Source organism: Neomonachus schauinslandi, chromosome 5 (genome assembly GCF_002201575.2).
Source record: "Neomonachus schauinslandi chromosome 5, ASM220157v2, whole genome shotgun sequence".
Classification (NCBI taxonomy): domain Eukaryota; kingdom Metazoa; phylum Chordata; class Mammalia; order Carnivora; family Phocidae; genus Neomonachus; species Neomonachus schauinslandi.
This window is the reverse complement of record NC_058407.1, coordinates 52559601-52580204: the sequence shown is the minus strand read 5'-3', so window position 1 is coordinate 52580204 and position 20604 is coordinate 52559601. Positions and strand designations below refer to the sequence as shown.

The window sequence follows — 20604 nt, the reverse complement described above, 5'->3', positions numbered from 1 at the left end:
GAAGAGCATCTATTTTTGCCTTGAGGTCTGGTGGCGTCAGAGGTCACAGGAACCTCACAGATGAAAACTATCTGAGTGTGATTTCATCTGTGCTTACAGCCTTCTCACCAAGGGGAGGTCCCTGCATGTGTGGGGTTTCTCTATCTATACGGCTTATGTGTTTATTTGTAGTTAAAATGGTTTTCACCAGTTTCTGAGGAGCAAGGAATTTAAAGATGATCTACGATGCACGTTCATCAGAGAATGAATGTGGGAGAACTCCCCGGGACAGTTAACCCAGAAAACAGCTCCTTGGCCGCATTCAATGTTTGTTCTACTTCAGCAGTGGGACGTAAGCTTTGCCAAAGCTCCAAACTTCTCTTTCTGCATACACAACTGTGATCTTTGTTCCCTCGCTGGCTACACTTTATTGATACCTTTAAGTGGTGGGGAAAAGAAAAGGGTATCTGACGCAAGAGAGCTTTAACTATCTGGCAGCTAAGTGGGTTTCTCTTTCCCACGAAAGGTTGCGTGGCCAGGCCACTTCCCAGAGTGACTCAAAAAATTACTTGTCTTATAAAAAGGTGATAAAATGGCCAAATGACCTGGAGTAGTTCTGAGGGGTAAGCACTGAGTCTCAGATTGAAGATTATGCTCTGAGCACACACCAGTCAGACGCTGCTACACAAAAGCCTTAAGCGTGGCTGCATGGTATACCACGGCAATGGATACGTGAGCACCTGCCAGGAGCTGAGTGCTGAATCCACGGAGAGTAAGCGCTCCCGCGTGGCCCCAGACTTCAGACCACCTGCTTCGCGAGCGGTGGATTGCTCTTCAGCTGTGAGTCGAATCGTTCACTACTTGACAAAGCAGGTGAAAGTACGACATAAATTGCTACAACCTCTTGTGAGTCCCCAGTTCACTGCTTCCTCAGCTGCTCTCTCAGGGGATAATTAGAGAGAACGCTTGTCAAATACGGAAAGTTGAAATCACTAATGTGATGCTAAAACTTATCGCAGATCATTAAACATTTACTAGAGGTGCATAATGCAGAGATGCGGGAAATGACAAATCTTCACAGAAATTTTTGAGCTTAGAAATCCTAACAGCTTGATCATTTCATTTTAGGGATGAAGAGACCAAGATCTGGGGAGGTCAGGGGTTTGGCAAGACTGAAACCCATCTTACCTTTCACCTCAGGGTTCCTTCTTCCATATGTTATGCTTTCCCCTCCTCATGGAGGACCATTACTTCCCACCTAAACTCCTGGTTGTTTTTGAACATTTAGGGACACTCACCGGTGCATTCTGCTACCCTCTAAGAAAGGCCAGGATTCGTCCCAGTTCATCCAGCAACTACCTTTTTTTTTTGCTGCCTGCACTGGGTTTCTGCCCCAATGCCAGTGATGACCACCCTCTCTCTTCTCTCCTTTGTCATATCCAGTAATATTAAAAATGTTGAACTCTGGTGAATTTCCCTCCAGACCATTACCAGGGACAAAAATAGTGAAATGAGAACAAATTGGAATGACCCAGAAGAAAAGAGAGAGTATGCACCCAGAGAGATCACTTACTCTGGAGCCAGGATGTGGAGAGGTACCGTCTGGGGAGAGCCGAGTCCCCCGGCTTATGTCCTACATTGCCGAGAGGGGAAACCATGCACTGAAAATCTAGGTATGCCCTCAATTAGTAAGAGGAGACCATGGTTGCAAATGCTCGACAGAGCTGAACCACCAACCTGAAGCAAAGCTGTCTCAACTTTGGGTAATAGCTGTACTGAACAAAAACATCCTGAACACAGAGAGGGCTCAGCCTCTAAAGAAGCTGGACTTTTTCAGCCATAAACAATTGACTGAAATTAGACCCACGTGACCTCGAGCATAATGGGAGTCCCAGTAACACCATACTTTTACTGATCAAATTAGAACTCCTAAGACCTTGCTTCCTCACCCTTGTTTTCTTTCCCTGAGTGCTTCCCCTGTGCCGGGCACAGACAGCAGGGAACCTGAGAGAACCGTCTGCTGCACACAGCATACAGCCTTGGGAGGGGCCGAGGTCTGTGCAGGAAGGTGGTGGGGCACGCCAGAGGAGGAGGTGAGGAGGGGACGATGAGGCCAGAAGGACTGGCTGTGGGGAGCCGCGTGGAAAGCCAGGGGTAGGCAGCTGGGGTGGGGGGACAGTGCAGGCAGAAGTAACTGTGTGCGCCAAGCCTCCAGGGTGGGGGTGCACAAGGCATGCGTGAGGAGCGGGACCAAGGGGCATGAGGAAGACCAGATGGGGGTGCTGAAGAAATGGGCAGGGCCAGGCGGGAGTCCTGGCGGGGCGTCAGATGAGCTCATATAAGATCAGAGATGGGCCCTGAAGGGCTTGGAGTGGAGGATGGATCTTCTACAAAGCAGACCATGCTTGTTGTGTGTGGAAAGTGACCAGTGCAGGGCAGAGCTGAAAGAGGAAAACAACAGCCTATCGCAGGAGTTCAAGTGAGAGATGTGCAGGTCCTGACTGAGGGTTGGGCAATGAAGAGCACGAGGAAGGATGTATTCGCAGTGGAATCTGGAATCAGGCTGGACGGGAAGCCAGAGCAGTAGGGCTGAGGCCATGTTTATGCGGTGCCTCCATGTGCCAGGGCCGGTTTCCCCACAAGTAACCATCTCCTTCGTATTCCCAGTCCCCATGCACCCATCATGGGGTGTCGTCCCAGACCCCAGAGTGTGGGCTCCTTTAAAGAATATTATCAAGCCCACCATAGTTTCAATGCTGTTGTGGTCTTTTCAAACAACAATGCTATTCATGAGCAATTTTTTGGAGAGCCTAAGCAGACTTGAGCCTGCTTCTGGAAGAGTTTTGAGGGGATACAGGGCTAAGATTTGATTCCTGCTGCAAATGAGCTCTGGCTTGTTAGGAGAGGGAGGGAGAAACACTCAATTATGCTGCAGTATGAAAAGTGAAGCAAGAGCCCAGAGAAGGGGGTCTCTGGGGCCTCTGGTACACAGAAGGGCACCAGGGAACAGGTCTTTGCCTGGGAAAGGACAGGGAATACAGGAAAGACATCAAGGAAGCAGTGATCCCGAAATCGAGTCTTCTAGAAGACACGCCAGGGGGTTGCTGGACAGGCAAGGAAGGAGGACAGTTTAGGTCAGGTGGGGAGGGGGCGTAAGGATACGGTGTGGTATTGCCAGGGCTTGTGGTATGGGGATAGGGAGTGACAGGAGACAAAGGTAAGGGCAGGCTGACGAAGAAGGCTAGAGTCTGGCCCTGATCCTGCAGGAGAGAAGTCACTGAAGGGCTTTCACCAGGGAAGTTGTGCGGCCACCAGAGTTTCAGCAGTCTAGAGGAATGACCGGATGGTACCAGCGAGGCGGCCACCCCCATCCAGAGCCCTCGTGAGGCTCCTGTTCAGCCTCTACCACGCCTGCTGCTGGCTACTGACAGGAGTTGCTGATACACAGAGAGGGAAAAAGAGAAAGAGTGAGTACCATATCCTAGGGTTCTAGTTTAAGTAACGGAGTGCTTTAGGGGCACCTCAAAACAAAACTGGGAACACAGGGAAAGGCACTGTTTGGGAAGATTCCTTTAATTTTGGACATCTGAAGTGCGAACACGTTTGCAGGACATCTTATGTATTTAGACTTACTTTGTTCCAGAAAGGATTTAAAGAGAGATTACACAAATAGACACAAGATAAAATAAAATATATATATATATATGTGGAAAATAGAACTAGGGAAGTTCAGAGGAGGCTAGGAATTAAGTTAATAAAAACAACAACCACAACAAAACCATGTGCTGTAAGGCTCTTAACTTTCCTAGAAGCAGTCACAGATGCTTCCTAACAGCAGAACCAAAAAAAAAAAACCCACACAGTTTACTTATCTCAGGGTCCAAAATGCAAAAACCACCCCACTTCTCCTAACCCCCAGCCCTTCCCTAAAATGCACAGAAGAGAAAAGGTCTCTGTGGTACTGAGGGAAGAGGACTCTGGTTGGAAACAAACCAGCTCTTCAGCAGGATCCCTGCAGTCAATACAGCAACCCATTCCCCAGAGCTGTTTCTTGAAACCTTCTCCAAGGGAGGCTCCTAGCATCAAGACAGTAGTTCAGACAGAAAATCACTGAGAGGAGTCACAAGGGTGGGGGTCCGCCCTAAGCCAGGGATAGAACTGGGAACTTCTAGAGGGATGTCAGAACTAGAAATCCTCCCTATGTAGTGTTTCTCACAAGAGAATCTTTCAAAACACAGAAAGGCATCACGTTCCTGGTTACACTGTCCAACAAATACCTGGAGAACGTCACTCCATGTGTCAAGCCTCAGGACCGGAAAGCGGGTTAGACTCAGGGATATGGAGGAAGAGGAACCTCAAAGTCCGAGGAAAGTCAGAAGGTGGACCCTGCCACGTGGCTGCATGGAAGAGCCCTGGCATTCTGGGGGGGGGGGGGGGGGGGGGGCAGGGAGAGACACGCTGAGGTGACCAGAGGGAGGCAGTCATGAGGTGTGTGAGGGCAGTCTGGCTTGGGCAGCATCAGGATGGAAGGGGTAGATGAAGATGCACAAGGTGGCTGGCTGAGGGAGGGATGTGGAGAGACCGGCCAAAGAGGAACCCCTCAGCAGGCTGTGTGTTAGGGGCAGGAGAGAGAAGGGAACTGAGAGCCACCAAAGAGATGGCTTCCAGAAGGTAAAGATGCAGTGTGTGTTTATAGCAGCTGCCTTCAGTCCCTTCTGTAAGTAGGTGTTTTAGTTAAGGTATTCCTGGGGGCTGTGACAGGTAAACCCTACAAATCCCAGTGGCTCTGCACGATACAGGTTTATGTAACATACGAAACATAAAGTCACTCAGCAAATCCGGAGGTTGGGGGAGGGAGTCCTAGGGAATCAGGCGGCCAGGTGTTCCGCCTGCTTCAGCACACATTCCCCAGGCCAACCTTGCGGGTCAACCTCTCATCCGCAGAACAGGGAGAAAGGGAGGACGATGTGCATAATAGTTTCCTAGGGCTGGCATAAATTACCCCAGACTTAGCCGCTTAAAAGAACAGACATCTACCCTCTTACAATCATAGAGGCTGAAAGTCTGAAATCAAGTGTCAGCAGGGTCATGCTCCCTCTGGAGAGCTCTAGGGGAGAATCCTTCATTGCCTCTTCCAGCTTCTGGTGGGTCCTGGCAGTCCTTGGCATTCCCTGACTTGTATCACCTAACTCCACTCTTGGCCTCCACCTTCACATGTCATCTTCCTGGTGTCCTTCTGCCTTCACATGGCCTTATGAGAAAACCAGTCATTGGACTTAGAGCCCGCCCTAATCCACTATGACCTCATCCTAACTTCCATCTTAATTACATCTGCAAAGACCCTATTTTCAAATAAGGTCACATTCACAGATTTGAGGGTTAGGGGACTTGGACATACCTTTTTGGGGGACACAAGTAAATCACTACAGCATATAGGAGGCTTTTATGGGTCAGGTCTCAGAAGTGGCACACATCATTTCTGCTCACAACTCTCTCCCCACCCCCACACTAAAACTTCACCATGCAGCCACACCTAACTGCACAGACGCTGGCTAGGCAGTGCCCCGTGCCCAGGGGCAAGAGGACAGGTGTTTAGAGAGCAGCTAGCCAGCTCTTCCATAAGTAGGGTGAGTAAGGTGGGCAAGTAAACTGTATTCCAAGGAAGGGGCAGGGACAGAGTCAAGGCCGTGGGGAGGGGAGAAGTAGAGCCCTGGGTCTGTGTCGGGAGGAGATGGAACCAAGAACACCAGTGGAAGTCACCAGTGTATCCCTGAAGCTAGCTGCAGCATGCAAACATCTGTGAAATGGCAAATGCTAAAAGAAAAGAGAGCTGGGATTTGTCTGGCTCTCTCAACCCACTGTCTGATTTCTTTGAGGCCTGTCCTGGGCCATGCTTACTTGGCACAGCTCATCACATGTTCTCATGTGCCCACACCGCATACATTATGCACGGCTATGTTGGGAAACTCACGAGTGCTGTCTCTCCTTCAAGCAGCACTGGACATTCCCAGAATCATAGGCCTGACAGTTCTTATATATATATGTTGGGTCGGGAACCCTGGGTGGTACAGTTGGTTCAGCCTCCGACTCTTGGTTTTGGCTCAGGTCAGGAGATCGAGTCCCGACTTGGGCTGTGAGCTCAGCATGGAGTCTGCTTGAGACTCTCTCTCTACCGTGCACCCCCGCCCCCACTCTCTTGCATGAACACTCTCTAATAAATAAATCTTAAAAAACAAAACAAAACAAAACAGACGTGTTGGGTCAACCAGAAGACTGCCTGTTGGCAATGCACTAAAACAGTTATTAATGCCTTGGCATCACGTAATTAAGTATTTGCTACAGAAAGCACCATGGCCTGCAACAGGACAGGGTCTAGCTCTTTCTGATGCAGCCTCATCACCCCCAAAGGTTCTGACCTTCAAACCTACACTATGTGGCAATAAGCAGGTGTTCTACAAGAGCCCAAGTTCAGGAAAAGCTAAAACGCGTGTGTGTGGATGTTCTTATGTGGAATACGACTTGAGCCTTTTGAGCGGCGGAACTGCAACGGCCGTGACAAGTGCAGACAAGGCCTCATCTTGTGAGGCAGCCCTCATTCCTCAAGCAGAGGCCAAGGGCACAGCTGCACAGCCAAGGAAACCAGTCTTATGGCCTGAACAAACTCGTTTGAGAGACTGCTCACCATCTGAATCATTAAGTATCCCTTCTGGAACACAGCATGAAGATTGGCTTGTTGGGCCTTGTTATTTGACATTTATTCAATGCCTTCTGTAGGCAAAAGCACGATGTGAAAATACGATGCTGAAAGCACAGTACTGGACAGTGGTTTTTAAAAACTTCATAGACCACCCTAAGGGACTGAGATGGAGGTTAATAATCATTATTATCATTATAGTAATAAAAACATTTATTGAACAGTTACTACATGCCAGGAACTGCACGTAGCATTTTGCACGCTTATAATCCTCCTACCAGCCTTATTATAGATAAGGTGTCTTATTATCCCCATTTCACTGATAAAGGAACAAAGGCACAGAGAGGCTGGGTACTTTAAGGTCACACAGCACTCTAAGTGACAGAGCCAGGACCAGAATCCAGCTAAGTTGTCTCCAGAATCTGTGTTATTAACTACTCTGTAACCTGCCCTACCACAAGTATTCTTATCTGTTTTATATACTGAGACTTTGCTATACAATTTCACTTAAATGAAGGGTCTAAAAAGTGGATACAGTCTAGCCATTTTTTTTTAAAAGACCAATTAACATTGAGAACTGGAACAGCCTGTTTGGAAGAGCGACCCTCTGTCCTCGGAATACTGGTGGCAATTATGGTTATGACCTGACAGCTCCCATTTACAAAGAGCATGACTGAGGGCGTGGGGGAAGGGGGTGGAATTATACATAAACTTTGACATAGAAAAGAACCAAACCGTGGCGGGGGTTGGAGGGGATGGGGGTGGTGGTAAGTAGAGAGATGAATCAGTGTGAAAAATCAGCTGCATGAATCCAATTTTTGCAGGCAGGTCTGATGGCACATGGTAGGGAATAAGTTCCCACTCTTTACTGCCTGGCAGAGGCCACTGCAAGAGAGAAGCAAGGGTACAAGAGCTGGGTGGTCAAGCACAGCCGAGCGCAAAGGGTCAAGCGGGCTCTGGGCCCAGCAGCATGATTGAGGGCTTGTGCTGCTTAGCTCCCCGGGAAGCATGACCTTGACTTCACAGCTAAGTCTTGCAAGGAAAAAAATTGTTTGTTTGTTGAATGCCTGAGAGCCTGGAGGCTTTTTAAAGGGCTTTGCTGAAAAAAAAAGAACTTTTTCTGTTACTTGGAGACAACCATTGCTTGCCAAAACACTAGGTTAAAAAAGAATCACAAAGCTTGAAAGCTGGAAAGAATATTAGAGGCTGCCTAGCGTGCCTCCAGTGCACCAAAAGTATGACTGTAAACAATATGGAGACACCCCCCCCCCCCCCAAGATGGTCTTATAGTGTGTGCTGACTTGAATTCAGCATGTTGTCCAGGTCCAGTCTGGTAAGAATATACTTTGAGAGTCCAGAGCTAACATCTGGCAGCAGTACTGGGTAAGATGACTTTTATTCCACACTACAGTCCCAAAACACCTCAGGAATGCAACCTAAAAAGTCCATAGCACATGCTTTTACATCAGTCCCAGAGGTAATGTGCCCTTCCATGCTCAAGTCACCTGTACTGTAATGCAAAATTTATTTTACCTCGCATACTTTTATGATAGTCTAAGACATACTAAAGTGGCAGACTCTATCTACAGTGTTAGTAGTAACAGTAGTAATCATAATATTATTGATAATCAATATTAATAACATTTATTAAATGCTTTCCATATGGCAGAAAGGCACTTGTCTGAATTCTTCAAATGCATTCAATCAGCACATAAGAATGCTTTTACATACATTGTATGTGTTACTTCTTCATGCTCCTGATGGCCAGTCTCCCCCCCAACCCCCCCCGCCCCCCCCACCCCCACTGAAATGCAAGCTCCAGGGAGTTTTGTTTCCATTATTAACTAAGTATCTAGTTCCCACAATACTGCCTGGCACACAGTGGGCACAGCAGATACTTTTCTGAATTGAATTAACTCATTTAATCTTCACGGTGACTCTATGATACAGGGACTGTTAACGTTCCCACTTTATAGATGAGGGAAGCAGCATACCAGACAGCTGAAGAGTTTGCTCAAGGTCACACAGTCAATGAGGGAGCTGGAATTCAAACCCAGGCCTCCTGGCTTGAAACTCTGCACTTTTAACAAATACTGAGCACTCCTGACTCTGTTTCAATACAGACAATAGCTAACATGTACCCAGTGCTTACTATGTCGCCGCCACAGAAGATAAATGACTAATGGGCATGCTCTCATTTAATACCCACCTGGGGGATTTTTTAAAAAATTAAAAATTGTCAGACTTCCCTTAGGCTTACTGAATCAGCATCGTTGAAGGTGGGGCTGGAAGTCTTTACTCTGAAAGCCCTCTGGGTGATTCTTATGTAACCACTCGGAACCACTGGTGGAGCCCAAATCCCCTTTTTTACTGATAGGGAAATTGAAGCCCGAAGTAATTGCCTTTCTCAAGTTCCCACTGATAGCCAGGGGCAGAGCTGAAACTAGAACCCAGGTTCCCTTCCTTTCTCCCTTTCCAAGATTCTGCTTGGTGTGTACTCAGTAGCATTGGCTGTTTCTAGCATGGAATAATCTTTCTGCCCTACTATCGCTGTCCACTAACAGTCTGCTGAGCTACCACCTGCCGTAGGGCATTAGGAAGACTATTTCAGTTTCTCCTTGGTTGAAATTTTTTTAACATTACTGAGCGACAAGAGCCTAAGTACAGAATCCTGAAGCAATGAAGAAACAAAGGTTTCTGGAGTGCAGATGTAGGACATTGCCCTTGGTTGCCTCAAGGAGATGGTAACAGAAAGCGCACTGGGCTGGGAGCCTGGAGACCCGGAGGTAAACTCCAAACTCGTCTCAAACTGTGATACGGTCCAAAATTCACATCCCTCTCAGAGCCTCAGCTTCCTGCTTCGGAAACAAGTGGAGTTAAAAGGATCTTATTAATGGTTCTCAGAGATGTCGTCCACACCTCTGAAATTCAGTGACCACTCCGTAACATCCAGCCAGAGACTGAGCTGGCCGGCTCAGCTCCCCGCACCCCCGAGGCCCTGCTCCATTCCACTCCCCCCTACCAGCCCCCGTCCTATTGGCTTAGGTGCCAACAGGCCGACAAGATACCTCAAACCGCAGCCCAGAGCAGCTTTTCAGTTGCCATCTCTATCAGCCCTGGGGAGGCTCGGCCCCCTGAGAACCTGTGCGACAGGGGTTGCCCCAGATCTGCGCCTCCCGGGAAGCTGTGACCCAGGCTCCTGGGAGCTTCCAAACTGTCCGGTGCTGGCCTTCACAGCCGCCCTCAGAGGCCCTGATTTCCTGACTCCAGCACTTTGTCCAGCACTGAGTGTTAAGGCTGAGCATGTCTCCAAGCTGAACTCCTTTCTTATCCTGAACTAGCAGCTCACAGCTTAGTGGCTGCCTGAGCACCACCTCTCCCTTAGTGTTACCTACTGCTCTCCAGCAGAGGAGCGGACTCTCTTTCATCTCTTTGTTTGAAACACCGTCCCCTGCCGCGATGCCCATTCACGCTGCCATTACCACTACCACCACGGGTAGGCCACCTGCTGCTGCCATTGCCGCTGCCGCCCCCAGCACACTGCCCACTGCCTGCCCCTTGGTCGGGGGAGCCAGTGAAACCGCCTGGGATGGGTTTCCGCTTCCCAGCCTCAGCCCCCTCACACCCCGGGGTTCCCCCTGACTCGTCCCTCTGGTACCTTCCCAAGGAGCAGTGGCTTTCCAGAAGCCCTCACAGAGGGTTCCGGGGCATCAGACACCTAAAGCAGCAACTGGCCCCACTTCCTCCTGAGGGAGGAGGAGAGTCTCTTCTTAGGTCACGACGGGGTATGGCTTTGGTTCAAGTCAGCTTCATACCTCAGACTGGGGGCCCTGATGTTTGACTCCGCATTCGTGTGTCTTAATAACCCAAGATACAGGAGGATTATTAAAACAAACAAACAAAAAAAAAGGAGATGTGAAATAAAAAGTTAGATATAAACCTAAGAGAACATTTTCAGAGAGTGGCTAAGGGAGACCCACAGCTAAAGTGCAGGTGCAGCTATCTGAGGGGAGGGCGATTCAGGACTCAGGACGGGGTAGTGGTTACGTGCATGCACTTGGGACTCACGGGCCAGAGTTTGAATCTAGCTGCACAGTGTACAGTAGGATGTGGACAAGGTACAGGATCTCTCTAAGGCGTGGTTTGCTCATCTTTGTGATAATTAATGAGTAATGGCCTCCTTCATGGAACTATTGACCTGAACTGGTATGCGATTTAAAAATCTCTACAACAAAACTATGAGAATTTAAAAGTCATCTCAAAAGAACAGAACAAGTTTTGCTAAAACATCAGTATAGTCATACCCTACCCCGGTTAATATCTTTCTTCCTTAGCATGAAAAGAGTATTGCTTTCTGTGATGAACTTTCTAAGGACAAATATATTCAGTATGCTATTTACTTGCAGGCTTTTTCATTATTCAAATATGCTCTCAAAGATGAAAGTGGATCACAGTGAGACAGCTAGTTCTTTGATATCTGACAATTTAAGCTGAACTTACTGCATCTCTTCTAAAACTAACAGTGACAAAATTAAAGTAACAAAAGAGATCACTGGTGTTTGGGCTTTAAAGATAATGACATCCAAGTTGTAACTTCATCAGCTCAATGGGGGAAACTGTATCAAAAACAAAGACACCATCACTAACTGCACTTAACACGAATTCCCTTCTCAATGCCCAGGGCTGGCTGAAACTGCCAAACATTCATCAAAGTCAATTCCCTTGGTCCTGGGAAAACAACTTAGACTACATGTCCCAGTAGCCTTGTTTTCTCGGGATGGCCAAACACCTGAATTGTAGCAGCCAGCAGAAAGCATGCAGATGTGATAGGTGCCTCTTCTGAGCCAGGGGCATAGAAACCTCCCTTGGCTGCTCACCCCCTCCACACTCTTGTCCCTTTCCAGCTGACTGAATGGAGATGCACCCCCAGAGATCAAGTGTTAAAGATGAGAGCCTCCTTCATCCCGGATCCCTGGATGCCTGCAAGAGACAAAGTCACTGCTTCTCCAGACTAGTGAATTTGAGGGTCTACTGTTTCCACACTTAGCCTACCTGATATACCATTGTACAGCAGGAAACATCTGTACCTTTCCTTATACAAATCATGAAATCATTTATCTCTCATAAAAAGGAAAATTGAGGGGTGCCTGGGTGGCTCAGTCGGTTAAGCGTCCGACTCTTAATTTTGGCTCAGGTCATGATCTCAGAGTCGTGAGATCGAGCCCTGTGTCAGGCTCTGTGCTGGGTGTGGAGCCTGCTTAAGATTTTCTCCCTCTCTCTCCCTCTGCCCCTTTCTCTCTCTAATTAAAAAAAAAAAAAAAAGGAAAAAGGAAACATCACAATATGTTAAAGATCCCCCTAAAGTCATTGAAGCATAATGCTTAATGGGCACCCTGAAAAAAATCAAATTACTTAGTACAACATTCTTACTAGGTGGTTATACAATTGATGCACAAATATTTTCCTGAAGAGCGAACCCAGTCTTCTCCATGGCAGCTCCCCACATCTGTGTACAGCTCGCACTGAGTTTGTACCGAGTACGATGACAATAAAGCAGTTAACCATTACTGAGCAGGTACTGTGGACCTGGCTGCGTGCTGAGTGCCTTCTTTGAATCTGCTCATCTAATCCTCCCTGGAAAGGGGGTGCTACCATCATGTCCATTTACAGGCAGCAAAACCGAGGCCCTGGAAGCATGAGATTGGCCCAAGGTCGCATACAACTAAAAGTGGCAGAGCCAAGATTCGACTCAGCCAGTCTGAGCCCCTGTTCCTAACCATGGCCCTGTCCTCTTATGGTTGTCTCCATGTCCCCAGCTCATGGAGAACAACCCTTACCACTCTCCCCCATATCTCACAAATACCCAAAGATCTCTTGTACCAACACAAATTGTCTTTCCATGCGACTAAAAAACTCTGGTTCATCTCAGTTTTTCTCCTCCCTTCAAACGTGGCTCTGAACCCCTTCACCACTCTGGCCTCTCTTTGGAATGTTCCTGTTCATTCACACACATGTTGAATTGTGTCACCTAGAGAGACACTTCAGGTATAAAATGTAGTTCTTCCCCCCAAAGAGCTGGTGTGAGGATTAATCAGGTTATTCGTGTAAAGCACTAGAAACTAGAAAGAGTGCTTGAGACAAAATAAGCCAACAAAAACCATTAGGCATTGTTTGCCTTATACGTCCAATGCTTCATCCTAGGATTACAGGAGGTTCTGGTGTCTGTATCACACTGCTGACCAGACTGAATTTACTGTTCACTTAAATACATTTTTTAAAAATGTGAGCCACTGATAAGCTTCGTCTCTTGCATTCTAATTTTTTTCCTCTTTCAACAGGTATTATACTTTACCTTCACTGTTGTTAAACTTTACCTGGTTAGGTTTAGCCCACTTTCCCCGGTACTAAAGGTCTTTTTGTATCTTGTTAACTCATCTTACCTGATTTCACATGATCAGCAAATTAGATGATTGAACCCTAAAAATCTTGGGTGATGGCTTAAGTGGTCCAAAGATACAGCCTTGGGATTCTACACTTGGAAGTTCCCTCGTGACACTGACCCACTGTTTCAGCCTCAGCAGCCAGGGATAAAGTTACTACCTTGACCACAACCATTTCATGCCAGTGTTCCTAAGTGCAAATATTCCATTTCTACAAATACCACGAGACTTCCCAGCCCAGCCCCTCCTTGGGCTGGGAGTAGAGAAAAGTTGTTCAAAGCATGACTTGGGGGGGGGCGGGGCAGGAATGATGGAACCACAGCCAGAAGGACGCTCTCCCAGGGGCCCAACCATAAGAGACCAAAAGCCTGGGCGCCTGGGTGGCTCAGTTGGTTAAGCGACTGCCTTCGGCTCAGGTCGTGATCCTGGAGTCCCGGGATCGAGTCCCGCATCGGGCTCCCTGCTCGGCAGGGAGCCTGCTTCTCCCTCTGACCCTCCCCCCTCCCGTGTGCTCTCTGTCTCTCTCATTCTCTCTGTCTCAAATAAATAAATAAAATCTTAAAAAAAAAGAGAGACCAAAAGCCCACACAGGGGCATGCCTGACCCACTTCAAAGACGGGAATCCTAGCCTGGTGCAGAACTACCCGATAGACAGCGGGAGTCTGAGACAAGGAACTGGATCATGCAAGAAATCCTTCCTCTGACTCGTACTTTTCAAGGAAAAGGACCTATGTTCCAGAGTATCAGGCTGGCCAAAGAAATTGGCAGCCAGCTGATAGAGGAGCAGCGTCAGGGAGCAAAAGGGGCAACATCACCATAGATGATGTCCTGCATGTGGTATTTGGCTGCAGTGGGGGATGGCATGATGCCTGATGGCCTTGGGTGTTGGGCACTTTAGCCTCAGGCCAGGAAGAGCTAGAATTTTTAAACCCTGAGGACACCATGGCTCCTTCCAGGCTCTCTCAGATGCCCAGGGGTAGACTTCAGAGCAGGGATTCTTAAGTATTGCAGAATCACCTGGAGGGCTCACTAAAACACAGTTTGCTGGGCCCCACCCACTGGGTTCTGATTTAGTAGGTCTGGGGTAGAACCCTAGAATTTACTTTTCTAACAAGTTCGCTCCTACTGCTTCTGGTTTGGCCACACTTTGAGAACCACTGATTTAGGGCAAGGGTTGTCAGAGACAGGTTCAAAAAAATCCAAGGTGGGGGGAGGGGAGAGACACGAAGGAAATCCAGAGAGAGAAGGGCCTCTTAGGTGCCCTCTGTGTAGACAGTGAGCGGCTTGATGGGAGAAGTAAAGACTGTTTTGAGTCATCAAAGTCTCTGTGTATTTGTGAACATCTGATAGTAGTATTTTCTTTCTGCTATTCCCTTCTACAGGTTATGGATACAGCTAAGGGATTAGGTAAATATATACCACAAAGATGGGGGCCATGCAGAAAAAGGGGAGACACAGCAATTCACCTTTCATAGGAGAGAATGGTGATCAATTTTCATTTCTCTCTACACTGTTTTTCAGAAACCTGTGAAACAGCGAGAGACGTGGGGAACTTAACGTAGTTAATGGAAAATCAAATGTATTTCTGAACTCAGAGGAAGGCTACTATCAAAGTAGCAGCCCACTGGCAGGTATGGATAGATGAATCCCTTATTAATAAGTAGTTTCAGGAAGGTTCTGTACTGGGCATTTATGTCCATGAACATAAAAAGGAGTGAATAGTTCTTTACATTCCCTTAGGTTGGACAAAGTTATATCATGTTTCACTGTCTTACCACTAGAAAAGGGGAGAAGGCTGAGAGATGAAACACCACAGAGGTATAACTGGTTCTGAATTTAGAAATGTAAGTCCTGTTTAATACCTAACTCCTATCCTCAAGAAAATTCAGACTTGCCAGAAGAATTCACCTCTGAATGGATATGGAAAGCTGTAAATTACATGGGGTGTGTGTGTGTGGGGGGGTAATTCTGGACATTTGAAAATGAGGGAAAGAGAAAGGAAAGAAACCACCCTGGCTGGACTTACTGGCTTCATTTTAAGGACAATTAGTGGAATGCTTGCTCACTCCTGTAGATAGAGCTACATCATGAACACATTTGACCTTCCTGATCCTTTCCTAAGAGGACCTTCAACATGACAAAATGGGGGTCTGAATTCATGGCAGTTATCTTTTATAAGATAGTCAGTCAGGCAATCCAGAAAATGCTTATTTTCAATAGATGATCATCAAAATGAAAACACAAAATTTACAATGGTCTCATAGAACTTTGGGGCCTTTGGAAACGGGTAGCCTCCCTCATTTTGAGAAAATATTCCTTATATCGTGAATGAATGAATTGGACCACCGAAAGCTTATCTGCCTCACTACTGCAATGCATTTAAAATCGCTTTTAAGTGCAGCCATCCCCTCAATGACACCACATAAACCATGTTAGGTGAAATCAAAGATGCCACTAATCATAAAATGTCATCATTTTACATACAAATAGCAAAGAAAAAATGATAATTAGAATCTCTTGATATTAGAGATGTTAAAATGTGGTAAACAACGTGGGTCTTAGCATGGATGGGAAATCCCAGGGTAGGGTGCATTCATTAAGAATAGGGTGCTCTAACTTCCAGGCTTGGGTGGATGGCAGTCCTGCTCCATAGGAGCTGTGGGACCTTGGGCAGATCACTTCACCTTGCTGTGCTTCAGTATCCTTATGTGAGCTTAACAAGGCCTACTTCTCACTAAATTGCTGTGATGTTAGAGTATTTAACATGTGCCTAGCACTTATTAGATGTCTGATTGCTTCTGTTACCATAAATCGGGCAAGAGTGGAGTCATTAAGTCAACAAATCTTAAATGGTTTTCTTTAATCTGAATGAGTTCACCCAGTCTCAGCTGCCAAACTTATAGACATTGTTTGAAATACGTGGAAACAGCTTTGCTTCCTTAGTGCCTTAGCTCTCTAGAAATGAAATGAAATAATCTAAAATGGAGTCAAAGCATCTCCTTAAACTGAAGAATCACTCAGAGCCCTAAGGAGCCAATGACTCAAACACCATGGGTGATAGTTTGCATATTGCTTTGCGTGACATTTGCATGCTACCAATTCTTTTTCGCTTGAAGTGAAAACCCGCCCACCATCTGCTTCTTTCCTAGTCCTTCACGATCCCCTAGGTGTTCAGTTGGCTGCCTATGCCTAGGAAAAATAAAGCAACTGTCATGCATCAAGTAGTTATTGCATGTTCCTCTCTGGCTGGTTAGCTCAGCTGAAGAGAGAAGGGCAAGTCTGTCCCAGACTCTGCACCAGTCACCTGGAATCACCGTGGACCATCCTACACCGAGGGTAATCACTGACTCAGAAACCACTAAGCCACAAACAACATGAGGCAGCTCTTCCTGAATACAACCCCTGACACACATGTGCCTGATGGTGAATCAGATCATTCATAGCTCACTCTTTAGCTCAGCAAATAGTTCCTTTTTTTTTTTTAAAGATTTTATTTATTTATTTAATTGACAGAAAGAGATACAGCGAGAGAGGGAACAAGTAGGGGGAGTGGGAGAGGGAGAAGCAGCCTTCCCGCTGAGCAGGGAGCCCGATGTGTGGCTCAATCCCAGGACCCTGGGATCATGACCTGAACCGAAGGCAGTCGCCTAACCAATTGAGCCACCCAGGCGCCCCAGCAAATAGTTCCTGACCACAAGCAGCTTCTGAATCAAACCAGAGTGAAACTTCTCTTCTCTTGAGTGTGAAGAATTACGGGGTAGTGAACCTACGACAAAGATTTGCTTTTGCTCTCAAAGCTGTCAAGATTTAAAGTAAACATACAGCAGCCAATACCTGGCAATAAAGAAGAAAAAACAGCACCTAATTAATCAGGGACCTGTTGCTAGAAACCTGTCAGCTCTAATCATCTGTTTAAATTCAGCTCTCAGATTCATGACTACTTGCCCATAAGTGATAATGGACTTACATTTATGTAAGTCTGATCAAAATTCACTTAGTTGCTGTTTCTTGGGAATAACTGAATATTTTTTTGTAAACTCAAATACCTATAATATATTATTAGTACATAAACTAGGCAGTGATCCTACTTAAGATGATACTGAACATCTGTTGTTCACACAAGAGTTGAAAACAGCACCCTAATGAGTAAGTGTCCTGTAAGTTATCCTTTAGACCATGCATACAAATAACAACTCCTATTGCTCTTAGGTTTCTATATGACATATGACCCACACATGAACAGCAAACCCAACCAATCAGCCATAAAACCCCAAATTCATATCTGGATACTGGAGCTGGAACACTACACATGTAATTAAACTTAGCAGGTTTTTAAAGATACTATTTTATCATAGGATAATTTGTACGTGTGTGAAGTTTATAGCTTTAATAAGGATAAAAGTACCTATTAGACATTTCAAATTATTGCGAACAAACTTGTAAAACATCATACTTTTATCAACATTTAGGAACACGGGACCTGTGTTATACTGTTATTTCAAAAACAACTCTAAGAAGGATAAAAATTACCAAAAAAATCAACAAGTATAGCATTACTTTACTTTCCAAAAGTGTCACTCCTCATGGGATAACCTATAGGATGCCAAAAACTTTAGGTATTATCTAGTCCACCACCACCATTTTTATAGATGAGGAGTTCAAGATCTGGTCTAGAAATTGGCACTTTAAAAACAAAATTGGGGAGGGGCGGGAGAAAAGGATCCCAGAAGAACAGTACTTGAAACTGGCAGGTCCCAGACAGGGCCCTAGAACTTCTGCGAAGTGGGGTCGAGGCCGTGGCTGGGTAAGTGGCTGCATTAAAGAGCTTGGAGCCTGGAAGAGGAGAAGGCACAGGGGAAGATAATCCAACATGGAGATGCTCTGGGCCCAGAAGCTGGGTTACCTTCTGAGTCGGAGATCGTCTGGTGCAAGGTGCTTCCCTGGGATGAGGGGTGGACCTGTCCCCAGGGAACAAGGCATTCTGTCACCTCCCTACTCACTGAAAGGGCTAGAAAAGCAAAGTCATTACCAAGGGCGTGGAGCTAGCCATAAAGACAAAGGACTATGAAAGCAACAGCTCAATCACTGATTCAGTCTCCCTCCAAGCGGAAGGGCATCACCTCCTAATCTGCACGATACACAACGGGCCCATAGGCCAGCTCCTCAGTGCCTGTCTTAAAGGCCCCTGAAGATTGGGGATTCCTATTTTTGAGAAGCTCAAACCCTGGGGTGGAGAAGGAAAGAAGGAGCAGCTGTGCTGACTACCCTCCACTGGCCCCTACCCCAGAGATGCCGTCTTGGTCTGTGTGCATGCCCTGCCTGGCTGACCTCTAGGCCCACTACTCTCCGGGCTACTTGTCACCTGGCTCTCAGCTGGGTTCCCAGCTGGGCTCGTCCATTGGGAAGACCTGGCAAGAGATGGGGGAGGGGGAGAATGGGAAGAGAAAGAAGTCCAAGTGTTTGGTGACCCCACTCTCCTGGGCTCTGCTGTAGTAAATCCTCCCTGGGCCCTTGCAGGCCTTAGGTGGTAAATGTCTGCCTGAGCCCTAGCGCTCCTAGCAGGTTTCCTTTCACTCCTTCATTCAGTTGACCCACCTGAGTAGGAGTCTATCGTCTGCCAGGAGTCTGACATGACACTAAAGAATAGAAGCCATGGGACACACACGGTATCCTACAGACACTCCACTTACCCGGCACAATGTTATGTTGACATGGAGATATCTTAGAGACTGTAATGGAAATCCACGTACACAGTGAAAAGAAACAGACCTTCAAAACCCATCAATTGTCCAACCCCAAGTACTGCTGCCTTGGAGGTTCACTCTCTCTGACTCTGGGCTCTTCAGTGGGAAGACCGGGAAAGGATGCTTAACTAGAGAGAATGAAGACCCCCACAGGCTCTCCAGCTTTGTAAATGGAAGTAAAAGTAAGGTAAATTCCACAGCTGCCTGAGGGAGTCCCTCTTCAGCCAGGACCTGAGGTTGACAGGGAAGGGGGGGGATGTGGGGCCAGACCTGGAGCAGGGCCAGGGCAAGCAGGGATGCTGGAAGAGGCATGTGACCCAGAGGAAGGGGACTGAGGAATGAGGGCATCCTAAGACCACAGACTGTGCAGGGAAATCACTCGTCCTCTGAGGACATCTTGCAGAGTCCAGTACTCTGATTGCTTTCAAAACAAAGAGTTAGTCTTTAGCAAGAAGCCAACATATGCTGTGAATAAAGGGGCAGAGAAGTATGTGAAACATATCAGAACACTTTTCACAAAGTCTATAATTGTAAAATTCCCTGCACCTAAACGGAGGACACATCAGTATTTAAAATAAAAGCCAAGTTCATCTTATTCCCGGTAATGCTGGATAGCGTAGGGGTTAACCATAATCTCTTGGCCAAAATTCCTTTCAGTTGAGCCCAGAAAAGAGAATACAGCCTCTAAGGGCTTGCGCATAAAAGGAGAAACTCATGGGCTTCTGGGAGGGGACAGAGCGAAGTCACTGAGCAGAAGTGGAACCAGCTGGGGAGCCCTCCCGGGTCCCTTCCAAACACCCCTTCATTCAAATCCCTCTCCTCCCTCCTCTCACTCTCATGGTTTATGCTTCTGCAGTCAAAAAACATTTGGATACTACCAGTTTAGATTGGCCACAGGTAGTAATCACAGGTATATAGATTCATCACAAGTATATACGCAAACTGCTACCATGGGCGAGTAGAAGACAGCCTTTACCTTTTCACACCAGCCTGATAATTCATCTTTTTTTTTTTTTTTAAAGATTTTATTTTTTATTTGACAGAGAGAGAGACAGCGAGAGAGGGAACATAAGCAGAGGGAGTGGGAGAGGGAGAAGCAGGCCTCCCGCTGAGGAGGGAGCCCGACGCAGGGCTCGATCCCAGGATCCCAGGACCACGACCCCAGCCGAAGGCAGACGCCTAACGACTGAGCCACCCAGGCGCCCCCTGATGAGTCATCTTAAATGCATTTTATTCAGATGTAGAAGGATCCTCTTTCTCAATATCTAATCAACATCTATTGCCAACCATTTAATTCTTTTAAAAAAGACAGAAATTATCGAAGGCACTGGAAATCAGTAAGAGCCAGGCAGAGAATCTGCTTACCTGCTATCCCCAGCATTTGCCACATACAGCTTCCCCAAAAGGCAAACCACAATGAGCGCCGTGCAGCCACCAGATATATTATATGAACTCCTCTCTCGTTCTATTTGTAGGTCCTGGAGAAGGAAACAAAATCAGTGTTGGATTGTGTAGGAACTCTTATCAAAGACTTTCTTAACCTCACTCCCTTACACAGCTCTTAGAGTCTGAATGTGCTTCAAAGACGGGACAAGACAATCTTTAGTACTTTTCTATCACCTGAAGAGCATTTCTCATTGAGGACACCAACATAAAACTGTCGTCTACTAGACCATCTGTAGACCAGAGACAGGAAACAAGGGGTGGCAAAAAGATCTAATCAGAACAAAAACGAGGAAAAGAAAAT

General features: G+C 46.7%; 1 protein-coding gene across 2 annotated transcripts in view; it reads right to left on the bottom strand.

Annotated features, from left to right (window-relative positions):
• PPM1H (protein phosphatase, Mg2+/Mn2+ dependent 1H) overlaps positions 1-20604 on the bottom strand; it is a 243754-nt gene that overhangs the window by 101840 nt on the left and 121310 nt on the right. For both annotated transcript variants that reach the window (XM_021678641.1, XM_021678639.1), the window contains exon 4: positions 20223-20335. In XM_021678641.1, coding sequence (XP_021534316.1) covers positions 20223-20335 — 113 coding nt within the window. The remainder of the gene's footprint in view (positions 1-20222; positions 20336-20604) is intronic.